At 48.7% G+C, this 18,181-nt stretch overlaps 1 protein-coding gene across 1 annotated transcript in view; it reads right to left on the bottom strand.

The window, feature by feature from the left end:
- The window catches only part of LOC311240889 (tubulin-specific chaperone D-like), a 115,320-nt gene that overhangs the window by 30,400 nt on the left and 66,739 nt on the right, over positions 1 to 18,181 (bottom strand). Inside the window, 1 exon segment of the mRNA XM_084329494.1 lies at positions 7,143 to 7,283. Within this exon segment, the coding sequence (XP_084185620.1) occupies positions 7,143 to 7,283 (141 nt within the window).

Here is an 18,181-nt window from a genome sequence, read left to right on the forward strand (position 1 = left end):
TGTTCATTGGTTTCTGAGAGAACAGTAACACGTGCGTGTAGACAGGGGGGGGGGCAGACACCAGCAGGGGGGAGAGCAGTGGAGAGCAGACACCAGCAGGGGGGAGAGCAGGAGAGCAGACACCAGCAGGGGGAGAGCAGGAGAGCAGACACCAGCAGGGGGAGAGCAGGAGAGCAGACACCAGCAGGGGGGAGAGCCGGAGAGCAGACACCAGCAGGGGGGAGAGCAGGAGAGCAGACACCAGCAGGGGGGAGAGCAGACACCAGCAGGGGGGGGGGGGGGGCATCCATCCGGGGGGGGGAGCAGACACCAGCACCACCTGTATATAACCCATATAACTCTGTATGATCTTGTCTTGTCGATGGTGTAAAATTAATTACGTATATTGTTAGTAAGTTAGCCCTGTAATCAGGGCCGCCTCAGGGGGTGTGCGAGCAGTGCGGTCGCACAGGGCCTCGCGGGAAGGGGGGCCTTGCACAAAAAAAATTAAAAAAATACTTTTTTTATTTATTTATTTTTTTTATTATTATTATTATTTTTTGCGAGGCCCCCCTTCCCGCGAGGCCCTTTTTCATCACAGACCTCAAATCTAGTTTTGCTTATATGCTTATATATTTCACATTAGACACGTTTGTAGAATGTGTCTGACTTGTTCCTGGCTCTGCGGCTCTGCAGATACACTATTGGAGCTCTGAGGCTCTGCAGCAGATATACTATTGGTTTCAACGAAGGGAGGGGTTACATGTGTACAGTCGGCCGGCGTGTACACATGTAAGACACGAAGAGGACGGTCGTTCGGCAGATGGACTGAAGATGAAAGTTGTTGCATGTTAGAAAGTTCAGTCAGGCTAGCCATGTCGGCTTAGCTAAAGGCAGGGACAGCTAGTTAGCTTTAGCTACGTTATAATATCGAGTGCTAACGTGTGGTTCAGTCGGGATAGCCATGTCGGCTAGTAGCTTAGCTAAAGGCTAACTAGCGTTAGCTAACGCTAGCTATCGAGTGCTAACGTGTGGTTCAGTCGGGCTAGCCATGTCGGCTAGTAGCTTAGCTAAAGGCTAACTAGTGTTAGCTACGTTAGCGAGTGCTAACGTGTGGTTCAGTCGGGCTAGCCATGTTGGCTAGTAGCTTAGCTAAAGGCTAACTAGCGTTAGCTAACGCTAGCTATCGAGTGCTAACGTGTGGTTCAGTCGGGCTAGCCATGTCGGCTAGTAGCTTAGCTAAAGGCTAACTAGCGTTAGCTAACGCTAGCTAACTAGGCATGGCAACAACCAGGACCACCTGAAGCTTTTTAAGAAGGAGGTGATGAACTACAGACAGACGAGGCACGAGAACGTGGTCCTCTTCATGGCGGCCTGCATGGCTCCACCCCACCTGGCCATCATCACCTGATGATGTAGAATGTGTCTGACTTGTTCCTGGCTCTGCGGCTCTGCAGATACACTATTGGAGCTCTGAGGCTCTGCAGCAGATATACTATTGGTTTCAACGAAGGGAGGGGTTACATGTGTACAGTCGGCCGGCGTGCGTCAGCTGCGTCTAACTATTTCGCGCGTGCAGCATTGGAGGTTATGCCAGCCAAGACGAAGAGGACGGTCGTTCGGCAGATGGACTGAAGATGAAAGTTGTTGCATGTTAGAAAGTTCAGTCAGGCTAGCCATGTCGGCTTAGCTAAAGGCAGGGACAGCTAGTTAGCTTTAGCTACGTTATAATATCGAGTGCTAACGTGTGGTTCAGTCGGGATAGCCATGTCGGCTAGTAGCTTAGCTAAAGGCTAACTAGCGTTAGCTAACGCTAGCTATCGAGTGCTAACGTGTGGTTCAGTCGGGCTAGCCATGTCGGCTAGTAGCTTAGCTAAAGGCTAACTAGTGTTAGCTACGTTAGCGAGTGCTAACGTGTGGTTCAGTCGGGCTAGCCATGTCGGCTAGTAGCTTAGCTAAAGGCTAACTAGCGTTAGCTAACGCTAGCTATCGAGTGCTAACGTGTGGTTCAGTCGGGCTAGCCATGTCGGCTAGTAGCTTAGCTAAAGGCTAACTAACGTTAGCTAACGCTAGCTAACTAGGCATGGCAACAACCAGGACCACCTGAAGCTTTTTAAGAAGGAGGTGATGAACTACAGACAGACGAGGCACGAGAACGTGGTCCTCTTCATGGCGGCCTGCATGGCTCCACCCCACCTGGCCATCATCACCTGATGATGTAGAATGTGTCTGACTTGTTCCTGGCTCTGCGGCTCTGCAGATACACTATTGGAGCTCTGAGGCTCTGCAGCAGATATACTATTGGTTTCAACGAAGGGAGGGGTTACATGTGTACAGTCGGCCGGCGTGCGTCAGCTGCGTCTAACTATTTCGCGCGTGCAGCATTGGAGGTTATGCCAGCCAAGACGAAGAGGACGGTCGTTCGGCAGATGGACTGAAGATGAAAGTTGTTGCATGTTAGAAAGTTCAGTCAGGCTAGCCATGTCGGCTTAGCTAAAGGCAGGGACAGCTAGTTAGCTTTAGCTACGTTATAATATCGAGTGCTAACGTGTGGTTCAGTCGGGATAGCCATGTCGGCTAGTAGCTTAGCTAAAGGCTAACTAGCGTTAGCTAACGCTAGCTATCGAGTGCTAACGTGTGGTTCAGTCGGGCTAGCCATGTCGGCTAGTAGCTTAGCTAAAGGCTAACTAGTGTTAGCTACGTTAGCGAGTGCTAACGTGTGGTTCAGTCGGGCTAGCCATGTCGGCTAGTAGCTTAGCTAAAGGCTAACTAGCGTTAGCTAACGCTAGCTATCGAGTGCTAACGTGTGGTTCAGTCGGGCTAGCCATGTCGGCTAGTAGCTTAGCTAAAGGCTAACTAACGTTAGCTAACGCTAGCTAACTAGGCATGGCAACAACCAGGACCACCTGAAGCTTTTTAAGAAGGAGGTGATGAACTACAGACAGACGAGGCACGAGAACGTGGTCCTCTTCATGGCGGCCTGCATGGCTCCACCCCACCTGGCCATCATCACCAGGTGAGAGAGGGGAAAACAAACGCACGTCACAAATGATGGATTCAGTTCACCTCCAATACCGGTTATTAACCTTGTCACATTTTCACCTCTCTCTTTCTCTCTCTCTCTCTTTTTTTCTCTTTCTCTTTCTCTCTCGCCCTCTCCCTCTCTCTCTCCTCTCTCTCTCTATTCAATTCAAATGGGCTTTATTGACATGGGAAACATACGTTTACATTGCCAAAACAAAACAATCAAACAGATAAAACAAAAAAAATCAGTACATTACAGAAGGAATTTCTTGTACAGTCTTTATGGTGGTTGTATTCCGTTGGATGTCCTTTTCTTGTCACAGCAGCTCACAAATCTGGCTGCTGTGTTTGCACATTCTTGTATTTCTCCCAGTAGGTATGGGAGTTTTGAGTTATTGTCCATGTTTTCAAAGTCTCTTTGGGTGTTTGCAATTTGTGGGAAGTATATGTCTCTGATGTCTTGGTATAGTGGGCAGGTTGTTAAGAAGTGGAGCTCGGTTTCCACCTCATCTTGTGTGCAGTGGGTGCATAGTCTGTCTTCGCTTGGGAGCCAGGTCTGCCTATGGCGGCCTTTCTCGATGGCTAGGCTGTGCTCGCTGAGTCTGTACCTAGTCATGTGTTCTGAGCTGTGTGCTGAGCTGTGTTCTACATGTGTTCTCTGTTCTGAGCTGTGTTCTGTGTTCTGAGCTGTGTGCTGAGCTGTGTTCTGAGCTGTGTTCTGAGCTGTGTGCTGAGCTGTGTTCTGCATGTGTTCTGAGGTGTCCTGTGTTCTGAGCTGTGTTCTGAGCTGTGTGCTGAGCTGTGTTCTGTGCTGTGTTCTGCATGTGTTCTGTGTTCTGAGCCGTGTTCTGAGATGTGTTCCGAGCTGTGTTCTGTGCGGTGTTCTGAGCTGTGTTCTGAGCTGTGTTCTGTGCTGTGTTCTGAGATGTGTTCTGAGCTGTGTTCTAAGCTGTGTTGTGTTCGGAGCTGTGTTCTGAGCTTATATAGTGCTTTTACTAACTATATTATATTTCTCTCTCCTCTGGTCAGGGGCATTGCGCAGCGATAACACTGTATATTGACTGTAGAACGGGAGCTCTCTCTCGCTCTCTCGCTCTCTTGCTATATGTTGACTGTATCATGCCCAGCCTCGGGCAGCGCTATTATTTAAGAATATGTTGACTGTATATATAAAAAAAAAAAAAATGTATATAATATATATATTTTTTTACCTTTAGGGGGGGGGGCTCGCGTTTAAATCACGCACAGGGCCTCGCATTTCTCCCAGGCGGCCCTGCCTGTAATAATCGGGATAATGTATAGCTATACTCGGTCATTGTCGCAAAATAATTGACCTTAACTGCGTTTAGAACACCTCTGTGCTGCGCCTCGGTGTTCTAGAACGCAGTCTCTGTCAATTATTTCACCTGTATATTACTGTTGCACTTTACTGTTACATTTGCACTCTGGTTGGATGCCAAACCCCCTTCCGTTGTGCTGTACTTGTATGATGACAATGCATTTGAATGTAATCTAATCTAAAGAATAGGATCAGAGAGAAGGAACGTGGTCCCACTAGAATCACAGGCAGCCGGTCCCAGGCGGAGGGACAGGGGACCTGCTGGGTGACATTCCAGGGAGCAGGTAACCATGGCCCGGGGCCACCAGTGTGACAGGTAACCACGGCCCGGGGCCACCAGTGTGACAGGTAACCACGGCCCGGGGCCACCAGTGTGACAGGTAACCATGGCCCGGGGCCACCAGTGTGACAGGTGTGTCTCTGGGTGGAGGGATAGAGAGCCCCCAGAAGGCCTGCCAGAGGGGGACATTCCAGGCCCTATAGGGGGGTTTAAACCAGCCGTGTGTTTTAGTGGGGGGGGGGGGGGGGGGGTGGCCTGTCGGGCCTGTCGATAAGAGAAACCAACTGGAAGTGTAACAATTCGCTGGTTCGATCCCCCGGCACGGACAGGAGGGTGTGGGTTCCAGTTGCTGTGGTCTGGTGACTGGTTTTGTGTCTATGGCGCTCACCAGCTCTTGAGCAAGGCATTGCTGCACTGCAGACGACCCTGTGCTCTGACCTCTCTGATGAAATGTTTATTTGTAGGAGGCTATGTGTAAGATAAGATAAGATAAGACAAGACAAGATAAGATATTCCTTTATTGATCCCCTTGGGTAAATTCAGGCATCATAGCATCAGGGGGGAGGGGAGTGTTAGATTCCGATCAATCAGCCAGTATCACCTCCTCATCTGTTGGCTTGTGTTATCTCTTTATCCGTTGACCCTGCGTTGTGTTTTATCTCTCATACTGGCTGATACAATCTTTGTCATTCCCCTTTAATGCAATCCGTAACCATAATAATTCACCGCCTTCGTAAGAATTCAACACCTTTCTTGGAAAAACTTTGTTTATTCCATAAACAAGAGCCTCAGATCAGATGTTATCAGATTGTATTGTCCTTGAAAGGTTTTTGGAAGAAAACTAAATTCATTATTCTAATGATCTCTCCTGTCACCCCGCTCGGTGTCGTCGCGGCCTGGTGGTTATTCCAAAAGCCTTCTCTGTGGTCGTGCCACGTCAGTCCTCCCCCCCCTTTCCCCGCGAGGGGAGGGGCGGGGGAATCGTTTCAAAGTCTCTGATCAAGCTTCTTCTCTTCCGTGTGGTTCGTATCTCAGTCTGGCTTACACCCGGAAGAAACATACTTTTCTATATTCTCGCCATAGCAACGACAGGCCCGCCCCTCTTCTGGTTGTCATGCGACGCGCTGTCATGGCAACTACTTTGAACCTTTAACACACATTAAAACGTCTGTTTCATTAATGTCAAACCTCTCCCCATCGCTCTGACCCAAACCTCCTGCCATTGTTTCTTATCAGTTGTTTATGTGCTGAGGAATGCAGACACCCTGCTCGCTCGCTGCTACCACTGACCGCCGCTTCCACCACCACCATGCACATTTCGACCTCTCTGACCTGGCCCCTTTAGATGCTGTCATCTCCCCCAATATACATTACATACATTGAAAAACACCGTTTTCCTTCAGGAGGTACAGGTATGGGCAGGGTAATAGTAGAAAGACATAAATATAGGCAATACGATTTGATCCGAATATAAAAATATGAGGAAAAATAAACGGTGTAAACAATATAATTAACTCTGAATATAAAAATAGGTGTGTACCTAGGAGGAGTTGTGCCTACAGGACATTCACAAGGCAAGTCATCTTAACAGTTTGAGTGCCAGCCATTAACATGGGAAACATGGTTAAATGCCAGCACCCACTTCAATGATAGCGTTGTGAACGCATAATCGCTGTCTTAAATTATGGCTATGTGTCTAATCTGCCTGTTGCTTATCAATGACTTGTTTGCAGTCAACATTGTCGACTGCAATAATAATATAATAATAATAATAATATAATAATCGGTTCATTTTCGTTTTATAGCATTTTGAAAAGCCCTCGTTTTTCAGGAAAATATATAGATTCCGTGATAAAAGGCATTTACTGGAATATTCTAGCATACACAAAAACGTTGTCATTTTTCGGCCTATTTATGAATCGTTTTCAAATAAACGCTAGATTATCGATAGTATATGTGTACTTATGCATGCTATAGAGGCGGGCTGAAAAATCGATTCTCTCATTTCCTCATCAGCGATCACACACACACACACGCGTAGGGCAAACGCTTATATCTCTGTGAAAACAGCTCTGATTATCCTAAGACTGGTAAAATAAATTCCTTACCTGAGATCAGATGTTATCCAAAAAGATTATTCCAATTCCTGATCGCATTTCCAAATATCGATCACGCTTATTGATTACAGTGTTGGTACTGTAAATACATAATCCACGCATTTTCCGGGCCGGCGAGCACAATCGATCCTTCAGTTGGCTTGACGGAAAAGTAAAATGAGCAAACTGGCCCGCCCCCCTGCATCAGTGTAAAGTAATGGGGTGCAGTTACACAGGGAGAGACGATAGGGGGCGGTATCTTCCCAATTGAGCTCAGAGAGACTCTGCAGCACTAACCCGAGGCTTGATCGATGAAATATGAATTAAAATCGCAAAAAAAAAAAAGAAAATTAAAAAAAACGCCAACGGTCGGCATGGACTAACGACAAAACGCGTCCGTGGCACTCAATGTGTTAAAACTCACCAGGATCCGATGTCCCCTCTGCTGTCCATGGTATAGTCATTAATGCCTTCCATCACGGTTCTGTAAACCTCCGACACGTTCTCTGCACACAGAACCGAGTCTGCGGGACCGTCGGCACACACGCCAGCCTTCACACACACCCTGACGGAGGGGGAGAGAGAGATGTGTAAATATACAAAACATAAGCTTGTTAATTCATAGAGCATACAGCTAATGGATACAGTATTAACAACTTGGTAATTCATAGAGCATACAGCTAATGGATACAGTATTAATAACTTGTTAATTGATAGAGAATACAGCTAGAGCATACAGCTAATGGATACAGTATTAACAACTTGTTAATTCATAGAGCATACAGCTAATGGATACAGTATTAACAACTTGTTAATTCATAGCGCATTATCGATTGATTGTGATTGTCAATTGTGATAAGCGTATGAATGCATGTTGTCTATTCTATGATTATCGTCTATTTTATACAAATGTTATGTCTGCACTTGCACTATGCATTGCTTTTATTTGGTCAATTGTATGCTCATTTTATGCCCATGTCTATTTTATGTCCATTTATGTCAGTAATATCTGCATTTTCCTTGATAACCAAGCAAGTAGACTCATGATACCATTTATTTATTATGTCATAATCGCAATACTGTCCACAATAATCACAATTGCACTCTTCCACCAGAGTGTGCAGCCCTGGTACCAATGTCAGCTCATCCAGAGAGTGGAGACCTGGTACTGGGCCCTCATTCATCAACGTGTTCTACGCACAGATCTGTGCTTACCCTGTGCGTACGATCATTTCTAAGCAAGAGTGGGATTCATCAATTTCGATTTGAACTTGACTCCGTGCTTACATCTACGCACAGGTCAGAGCACACTTACCTGGCGCCGAGTGGTAGAATATCGTTACTACGCATAAGCACTCCTCAGTCCTGCATTAGTTTCAAGGCGGAAATAAGCTTCCGTGCATTAGTGTTCAACTTCTGTATGACCCGTAATTCATTATAGTTCATTGTAAAATAGCGACAGTAGTGTAATTATAACGGGCTCACACGCGAACAAGAGGTTGGCCTGCTTGTTTGGCACGGGGGGGCAGACGCGAAACACCAACCTCCAAACGCGATTAGATATTGTTTCAAATAAAAAGCAAATTATTTTGTGTGTCATGTTTCCAAATAAGATTGGTCACGAAATGCTTTCTACTTCAATTTGTTGGTTAGAATAGATGACCTCCGTTGAAACTTCACTGAGACTAACAGTCTATTTGTGAGCTCCCGCACAGATGTGATGATGATAATAATAATAATAACAATAATAATAATAGCTTCATTTTATATAGCGCCTTTCAAGAGACCCAAGGTCGCTTTACATAGATAGGGGGGGGGGGGGGAATAACAAAGTAACAAACATAGTGGACAGACACACAACATATATATATGATGATGGAATTCATTCAAGATCCTCTCCACCCTCGGGTCTTTGCCACCGCGGCACGGTCCATCGTGATATTGGAGATGGATCGAGCAATAGACTGTTACTGTAGCTGTCAAAGCTCCATCACAAATGCAGTTATGTGAATAGAAAGGGATTCCACTCAGTCAATGTTGCGATGCGCATTTGCCTGATACATGTTATTGCTGGATGCCGGGAGGAAGGCGATGCTGAATGTTTTCAATTCATTAAATAAAACGGATACTTTTTGCAAGGGTTTACTGACTGTCATACAAATAATCAACCAACTACATACTGTAACTCTTCAGTGCACGTTCTTATTTACATTGTGACAACAGCCTTGTGAGTTCCCGCAGTGACCCGCACACAGACATGATTCAAGTTCATGTTTGTATTGATCACATATAGGCAGGCTACACATGGCGTATCTGCTACATCATACATGGCAGTAAGATTCATTGTTCTTGTATATGCTCTCGTATTATTGTTGATGTAGGCTACCCAATACTGACATCAAAATAGATTGTAGTATGCCTCTAGAAATCATATGCAGCAGGTAGAAAATTGACGGGAGATCCATCACGATTTGGAATCAAATTGAGGAGAACTTTAATCCCTGGGTATTAATCAAACAACACGGGAAAAGGCAGTCATATTCCAGCGCGGTCTTTATTAGCCGACAACAAAATAGATGCCTCTAAAAATCATATAGCCAATCGAACACAACTAATAAAGGCATTCATATTACAGCACGGTTATAATGACACACAACCAACGCCAAACAGTGGTCAACGAACGGTCTTTATTAGTATTTTGAGCTGTCCAGGCAGAATTGCAGCAATGGTCTTAGGGAGCCGTTGATATCTGACATCACCGCGTTTACAAATCCGCCTTTTATTTATCCCATAATACGCGATAGTGTCTTCTTGGTTCGACAGCAGTGAATTCTCCGTGGAGTTTCTCGGAGTTCCGCTCGGGTCAGTCCATTATTTCACATCCCATGGGGGGTGTTTCCTCATTTTCATGACCATATATGGATAATCATGCACGAGCATTGACGGTAGAACAAAGTGGTATTCATCAACACGGAGGAGCATAGAGCCTGCGTACGCACCGTGTGATGAATCCCGACTTCCCTGTGCGTACACTGGTTCTACATTCCGTGCTTACGTGTGGAAATAGAACATGTTCTACGTCCACATTGATGAATGAGGGCCCTGGTACCAATGTCAGCTCATCCAGAGAGTGGAGCCCTGGTACCAATGTCAGCTCATCCAGAGAGTGGAGCCCTGGTACCAATGTGAGCTCATCCAGAGAGTGGAGCCCTGGTACCAATGTCAGCTCATCCAGAGAGTGGAGCCCTGGGCCCTCATTCATCAATGTGTGCGTAGAACATGACCTATTTCCACACGTAAGCACGGAATGTAGAACTAGTGTACGCACAGGGAAGTCGGGATTCATCACACGGTGCGTACGCAGGCTCTATGCTCCTCCGTGTTGATGAATACCACTTTGTTCTACCGTCAATGCTCGTGCATGATTATCCATATATGGTCATGAAAATGAGGAAACACCCCCCCATGGGATGTGAAATAATGGACTGACCCGAGCGGAACTCCGAGAAACTCCACGAAGATTGTTCACTGCTGTCGAACCAAGAAGACACTATCGCGTATTATGGGATAAATAAAAGGCGGACTTGTAAACGGTGATGTCAGATATCAACGGCTCCCTAAGACCATTGCTGCAATTCTGCCTGGACAGCTCAAAATACTAATAAAGACCGTTCGTTGACCACTGTTTGGCGTTGGTTGTGTCATTATAACCGTGCTGTAATATGAATGCCTTTATTAGTTGTGTTCGATTGGCTATATGATTTTTAGAGGCATCTATTTTGTTGTCGGCTAATAAAGACCGCGCTGGAATATGACTGCCTTTTCCCGTGTTGTTTGATTAATACCCAGGGATTAAAGTTCTCCTCAATTCTATTCCAAATCGCGATGGATCTTCCGTCAATTTTCTACCTGCTGCATATGATTTCTAGAGGCATACTACAATCTATTTTGATGTCAGTATTGGGTAGTGTAACTGAGGGGTACAATTCCCTGACTGTATTGATAAGTATGGTATTATTAAACCACTACCACTTGTACTTTAACTTCTGGCCATCCAGTACATGATATAGATATGATGAACACTTTCCCACCTGATGAAACGAAGTCCACACAAATGTATAAATCGAATATTTTATATAGCAAAGGGTATATACAACGTTCACTTAATGACATTTATGATTTGAAATGCACTTGTATGGCAAATGAGTATTCGTAGGTAAATCAACATTGAATGTCCAATCTCTGGTTACGCAGGGAGTAAGTATACAACCTGGTTCGTTAGGGAACTATAGCGATGGTACTTAAATGATTATAGCTGGATACACTAAGGGGGGGGGGGGGGGGTCCCGCTGGTTGTAAGACAGTAGGGGGGGGGTTAGAAGAGCCGCTGGCGGTATCCCATCTGGCCGACGATTTCTTGGGAGAATTCAGAGTCCTGAACACGATGCCCACAGAACCTCGGTCCGCAGATGAATACAGCTGGACCCTCTGGTGGACGGTAGCTGCCGGTCCACAGATGAAGAGACGTGAGGCGACCTCACTTGGTGTAGAGCGCCGTCTCACCTGGACTCCTCTCCGGGGGGTAGTTCCAACACTCAGCAGTGTTGGCCGTTATCCATGGAATAATCAAAGCACCCAAAGCATGTAGATAATCCAAGCCGTGGAAGGCTCGCCGTCGTCCGGGTAAAGTAATCCAATGTACAGGTCCACTCGTCCTGGCCCGGAGCTCCTCGGATGCAAGCACCACACGTGGTCTGCCCAGCCTGGTTAAGACTCCAGATAACGTCAGGAACGATGGGGGTACTGCTCACTTTATAACTCTAACCGAACGATGCACCATACATAATAGACTATTATTAGCTTAATAGAAATACGTCCAACTCGACGGTATAGTGCCAAACTATGACAATTCAACTATTAATCCACACGATGTCTCAATGCCTATTCTGAGGCCAAGTAGGCCTTACTGCACCACACGTGCGTCGTGGGTGAGGCTTCGCGTCTGTTACTAGGTTGGAGGGTAAAGAACTAATGGACTAAAAAAAAGTTCTACTTTACTTGCGCCATATATATATGCGCTGTGAACAAATAGTACCATTCGTATTTCGCCAGACGTATTCCTACGCGGAACCGGGCTTGCCACGACATGTTGGTCGGCACGATTGAACTTGAACCAAGGGGCATGGCTGCTGGCGCCAGGTTCTCGTCCAATGGTAGAATGAAACTATTATGGGCTGTGAGTAGACTAAAGGGATATTCAGTGCATATTGTACAAGGAATATACAGGGGATATCAAACGATATACAAATACTATTAAATATATATCCATAAATAAATATATATATTCGGTTTAATCTGATCCTTCACAACAGCCGCCCCCTAATTAGTCCCACCTAATTAGCTAAGCAGAGACAGATTAACCGCACTGTCTACCACTCAAGGTTCGCTGTAAGGGTCAGTCAACTCACAAAGTCATGGGGTCATCATCGATAGTGTCTGGGAGTCTGGGCAGTTCTATTAGCCTCGCCACGGGTCGTGTGTAAGTTCGCCCTTGGACGAGCACTTCAGCTGCTCGGACCTTGCCATCGGCACCGGTGATCACTTTGCTTACGCGGCCAGCCGGCCACATAGCTCTGGGTAGTGACTGGTCGACAATCATGACGACTGTTCCTTCTGTCAAATTGTCTCTCTCTTTTACCCACTTCTGGCGGGTCTGTAGAGACGGTAGGTAGTGGAGTAGGAAGCTGCTCCAAAACTTGTCAGCTAGTACTTGACTGTACCTCCACATTCTTCGGCCGTTCGCTTCTTCAGGCATGTACATTGTCTGGGGTAGCGCGGGGTCCAGCCGCCCCATTAAGAGTGTGTTGGGGGTGACTGGGTCGACATCTGCTATATCACTGGAGACGTAACCGAGGGGCTTGGAGTTCAATACTGGATCGCTCTGGTGGTCATGCATTTGAATACAATACCCCACCGCTTCTCGGTTCCTCTTCCTCTCTTTATATACAACGGGCCAAAACAGTCCATGCCTGTGGAGTGGAATGGCTTGTCGCCGAGTCGGAGGCGACAGGGGGGTAAGTCAGCCATCCGAGGTATGCTGGGCTGCGCGCGCCACTTTCGGCAGTCTAGACAGGTTCGCTGGAAGCGTCGCACCGCTTCTCTTCCTTGAAGTATCCAATAGCGACGTCTGATCTCCGCGAAGACTCTCTCTGCTCCTGCATGGTGTACATCCTCGTCGTATTTCTTTATGATCAGCTCTGTGACCTTGTGTCGGCTGTTCAAGACTATCGGGTACTTAATGTCATCCGGTAGATCGGGGGCTCTCCGCAGGCGACCACCCACTCTGATGAGATTATGGGCGTCACTCTCGGGTGCCAGGTGGAGCAGTCTGCTGTCTGATGGGACGGGCTTTCCTCCCTGTAGACAGTCTAGCTCATCGGGGAACGAGTCTCTCTGGGCTCGTTGTAGTAGAAGAAGTTCTGCTTCTTCGTAGTCAGCTGCTGAAATGTCAGTGGTGGACTGAATCTCTGGGTGGTGCCACAGGAATGTCTTTAGCTGCGCACTCTGTAGGGTAATGCAGTCATCTATGTTGGGGTCTGTGGAGGCGACTGTGCTCAGTCCACAGAACATAGGTTTCTTGTTCTCAGCCTCCTCTTTGCTTGCTTCCCGTGGGGTGGGCGTAGGCCACTCTTCTTCCGGGAGCTTGAGGAATTCTGGTCCGTCACTGTAGATGTTGCGACGGGTGAGGTCATCCAGGGACATTCCCCGGGTGATGACGTCAGCTGGGTTGTGTTTGGTGTCCACATACCGCCAGCTCGCTGCTTCTGTTAACTCTTGAATCTCGGTGACTCTGACTCCCACGAAGACTTTGTATCTGCATGAATCAGACTTGATCCATGTGAGTACTGTCGTGGAATCTGACCACAAGATTGTTCTGTGCACCGGAATGGTGAGTTCACGTTGGATTAACGTGGCTAGATGCGCTCCTGCTAGGGCTGCGCAGAGCTCTAGACGCGGGATAGATTGTTGCTTTCGTGGGGCTATTCTTGAGCGAGCCAGGATGAAAGCAGTGTGTATCTCGCCTCCCTTCTCTTGGGCACGCAAGTAGGCCACCGATCCATAGGCTACTTCGGAGGCGTCGCTGAAGACGTGTAGATCCATCTTGCATGTCTCTGGCCTCACCGTGGGTGGGAAGTAGCTGCGGCGTATATTGACGCCTGGGAGTGAGCGGAGTTCCGTCTCCCACTCTCTCCATGTGGAGGCAAGGTGTGCGGGTATTGGGTCGTCCCAGCCCTGGTCCTTGTCCCATAGTGCTCGTACAATCATCTTTGCCCTGGTGGTGTAAGGTAGAATACATCCCAACGGGTCATATTGTCTGGCGAGTGTTCTGTACACACTCCGTCTGGTGGTCGGTGTCGCCGTCGACCTTCCCTGCTCTGGAGTCAGGGGTTTGTGTCTATAGTGGAGCGAGTCTGTTTTGAAGCGCCAGACTAGTCCTAGTGTCATTTCTTGGGCTTCTCCTGGGATGGTCGCCATCCAGGTCTCGCTGCTGGCAGCCTTGTCCGCGGGGGAGAGGCTGCGCAATACGTGCGGGTCACTGCTGGCCCACTGCCTGAGATCAAAGCCGCCTTTGATCAGGGAGGCGCGTAGCTTGATTAGGAGAGCCTCGGCTTCTTCTTGAGTCGAAACGCTTTGTAAACAGTTGTCCACGTAGAAACTGTTCTTCACACTGTGTCGGACCTCTTCATCTGCTGCTGGGTCCTCTGCGACGTGTTTCTGTAGTGCAAATGTAGCACAGCACGGGCTGCATGTGGTTCCGAAGGGGAGTACTTCCCACTGGTAGATGGCTGGGTTCTCATCTCCGATCCTCTCTCTCCATAGGAACCGCAGCAGGGGCTTGTCCTCCTCCACTAGTCTCACCTGCAGGAACATCCCTTTGATATCCCCGCTGATAGCCACCTTGTCCTGGCGGAAGCGCAGTAGCACGCCCAGTAGGGAGGGGCCGAGTGTGGGGCCGGGCAAGAGCTCTTTATTCAGATTTTGGGATCCGATCTGGTAGCTGCAGTTGAACACAATGCGATCCTTGCCGTTGTGGTGGACCTTGTGATGCGGCACGTACCATGATTCGGTCGTCTGATCGGCCTCTTTAATGTCAATCTTTGTCACGTGTCCCGCTGTGATTAGCTTCTCAATCTCAGCGCGGTACACACTCTCTTGAGCGGGGTCTTTGGCTAGGCGCCGCTCTGTGTTCAATAGATAGCGCTCCGTGGCGTCTTTCTTTGCGTGAAAGGTGGGCATTCCCTCTCGCCTCAGGAGTGGAGTTGCGTATCTCATCACTCCGCCGACTGTGACTCTCTTTGTCCCTTGCTCGAGTAGGTTGATGGCGTAAATGTCTTCTTTAGAACGAATATCTTTCTTTTCGTTCTTAAAGGGCATTGTCTCTAGTGTCCATAGCCTCTCGACATGCTGCAGGAGAGTGGTGTCTTCTTCTGTCGTTCTGGAGTGGAGGCAGCTAGTGGCTGCTGTTCGGTTGAGAGATTTAGCGAGGGGGCCTTGTAGTGTCCACCCTAGGCGGGTCTCGACTGCTGCAGGACAGCCTCGGGGTCCTGTATGGACCCGGTCAATCGGGACTATGAGTTCTGCATGGTCGGAGCCTATCAGCAGGGTCGGGGTGGCGCCGTCTATGAGCGGGATAGGTAGTTGACGCAGGTGCACATATTTATCCATCAGCTTGGCGATGGGGTAGGTGTACTGCGATAGTCCTATTTCTTGGCTGGTGAAAGCATTTGTAATCCTATACCGTCGCTCTGGCTGCCCGCTTGCTGCGATAGTGAAGGAGACATTCTCGCCTTTTATCGTCTTTAAATCTCTTCTTATTGTCCGAATCGTCATTTGGTTCTCGCTCCCCCGCAGTCCCAGCTGGGCCGCAGCGGACGCGAGCAGAAGGGTCTTCTCTGACCCGTCATCAAGGACGGCGTAAGTGTCCATGACTTTATCTTGGTAGCTCAATGTCACACGGACTACCTTTAAGAGCACTTGGGCGCCGCTGCTGCTGGCGGGGTCAATGTACATGACACTTGCCTTGGTGCCGCTCGATGGTGCAGGTGAAGGCCGTCTTCTGTTACTGTCGTGTAGTATATCTAGATGGGCTCCGTCACACCGACTGCACCTTTTCTTTAGGCGGCATTCGGCTGCCATGTGACTGCGCGCACATCGGTAACAGCGCCTGTTGGACTTTATCCATTGACTCACTTCTTCTGCATTCATCTTTGTGAACAGGTCACATTGTGACAGCCAGTGTTCTTTCTCACAGTAGGGGCACACCATCTTCCACTTCTCTTTTCTCGAGGGGGTACTGTGGCTCTTACTGCTCGGTACTGACTCTGATTGGTGCATGACAGTCACCGATCTTCTTCCATCGTTTATTCTCCTGGGTCCCTCTCTGGAGCTTGGCGTGCTCCGCACGAATGTATCCAGTCGTAAGCTGCTGACTTCTCTCGCCAGGAAGTCGGCTAGATCAAGGAGGGATGGTTCGGGACCGTTAGGATCACGGTGGTCTCTCTGCCGCCTAAAACGCTCTTGTCTTGCGGGTGGCAGCTTCTCTAGAATCCTCTCGACGTTAGAGTTGGCGTATAGCTCATGCATGCCCTTTTCCCGTTGCGCTCCCAGCATCCCTACCAGGGACTGCACTTTGATTGACAGGTCGTCTAATGAGCGATTGTCTGTTGCTGGGGGTAGGCGACCAATATGCCTTATCTCTTGGATTACGTAATCCCATATACGTCCATATCTCTGGTCCAGCGCTGCTAGGGCCGCGGTGTATGGGGTCGTAGAGGTGGCATAGGCTAGCGCTATATTGTGCGCTCGCGGTACTTTCAGGTGCTTCAGTAATATTGCATACTTGTGGCGTTCATCAGCGACATCCACCATCATTGTCTCTAAGCACATCCGGAGCTCCGTGTACTGTGCTCGATTCTCATAGGTGAAGTCTGGAAACGACGGCGTGGCAATGTATGACGCCGTGGATGGCTGATACATCGGCGAGCGTTGGGGGAGAGACCTTCTAGGCGAGTCTCCTCTTGCGCCTCTCTGTGGGCTGGTACCGACAGGGTACCATGGCCCGCTGGTCAAGGTGCTATTCCTCGGGGCTGGTCGTGCGTCGTGCTCACCCGTGAATAGTCGGGGGTCTGTAGCGCAGCGCCGCGGGGGTATAGCCTGGGCTGTACTGGACCTCCTGGTCCGGTGGAGTACTGTGCTGTCGTCGGGCTTGGTTCTCCTCCTCTCCCTCTTCTTCTTCTATCAGGTCCTCTAGATCCTGTAGTCGTTTATTTAGCTTCTCCGCAGTGTATGCCGCTCCTTCCTTGTAGCTGGGTCTCGCTTGGACCGGTCTGGGAAGGGGGTCTGCGGGGGGTATAGGCTTGGTCTGTTGGTCAAGTTCAGGGTCGCTTGCTCGGTTAGGAGACGCTGCCCTTGACTGTTGTCTCGACGAGTTCCTTGAACCCCTGGCGGAGGGAGAGGGTGTTGCCTTGAGGATCAGCTGCTCCATTAGTTGCGCTTGTAACTTGTCGCGCTCGGCTTCGCGCTTGGTGAGATCTGCTTCTCTTTGGGCACCGGCAGCGGCGCGCTGTGCGTCGGCCCGGTCTCTTGCCATATTCTCTTCCGTCTGAAGGCGTCTCATCTCCAGGCGTATGCGCTCTTCTTCGCTCCGTTGCTGCGCTTGGAGTTGTTCGCGCTCGATAAGCATCTGTGCTTGGAGTCGATCGCGTTCACCCTGAAGTCGATCGCGTTCAGTAGCGGCTGTCAGGCTGACGAGGAACGCCTGTGATAGCATCCTCTCCGCTTCGCTGGGGGAAGACGGTTGTAGAGGTGAGCCGCTCCTGGGTGAGCCGCTCGTTGGAGAGTCCTGGAGCTCTATTTCCTCGGCGCTCTCCTCCTCTTCTTCCGTGCAGAGTTCTCTCTCTGTAGGGTTGTCTTCCTCCCGGGGCTGGTCGGGGACTACTTCTTCGGTATTGGCGGGGGGTAAAGGCATGTCAGCTCCCTCCTGGTCCCCACCGTGAGCTTGGTCAGTTACATTAGAACCCACTAGGGCCTCTGTGGTCGGGGAAACCTGGTCGTTAAGGTCAGACATAATTTTACTTTCTACTTTTACCGCGTTTACCGTTTGTCGAAGGCTAGGTAGTTGACTGACAGCGTAATCCTCTAAGTACTGAGGTGGCTGTCGTCTGCGCTGCGGGCGTTCTACGTTAGGAGGACCGTTTCGTGGAGTGTTCATCATAGGCCATTTCAATATTAATAACACTATATTAATATTACACTAGTTACCCTCCGGCTCGAAGGACCAATTGTAACTGAGGGGTACAATTCCCTGACTGTATTGATAAGTATGGTATTATTAAACCACTACCACTTGTACTTTAACTTCTGGCCATCCAGTACATGATATAGATATGATGAACACTTTCC

This window comes from Notolepis coatsorum (assembly GCF_963971535.1).
Source record: "Notolepis coatsorum genome assembly, chromosome: 14".
In the NCBI taxonomy this organism is placed as follows: domain Eukaryota; kingdom Metazoa; phylum Chordata; class Actinopteri; order Aulopiformes; family Paralepididae; genus Notolepis; species Notolepis coatsorum.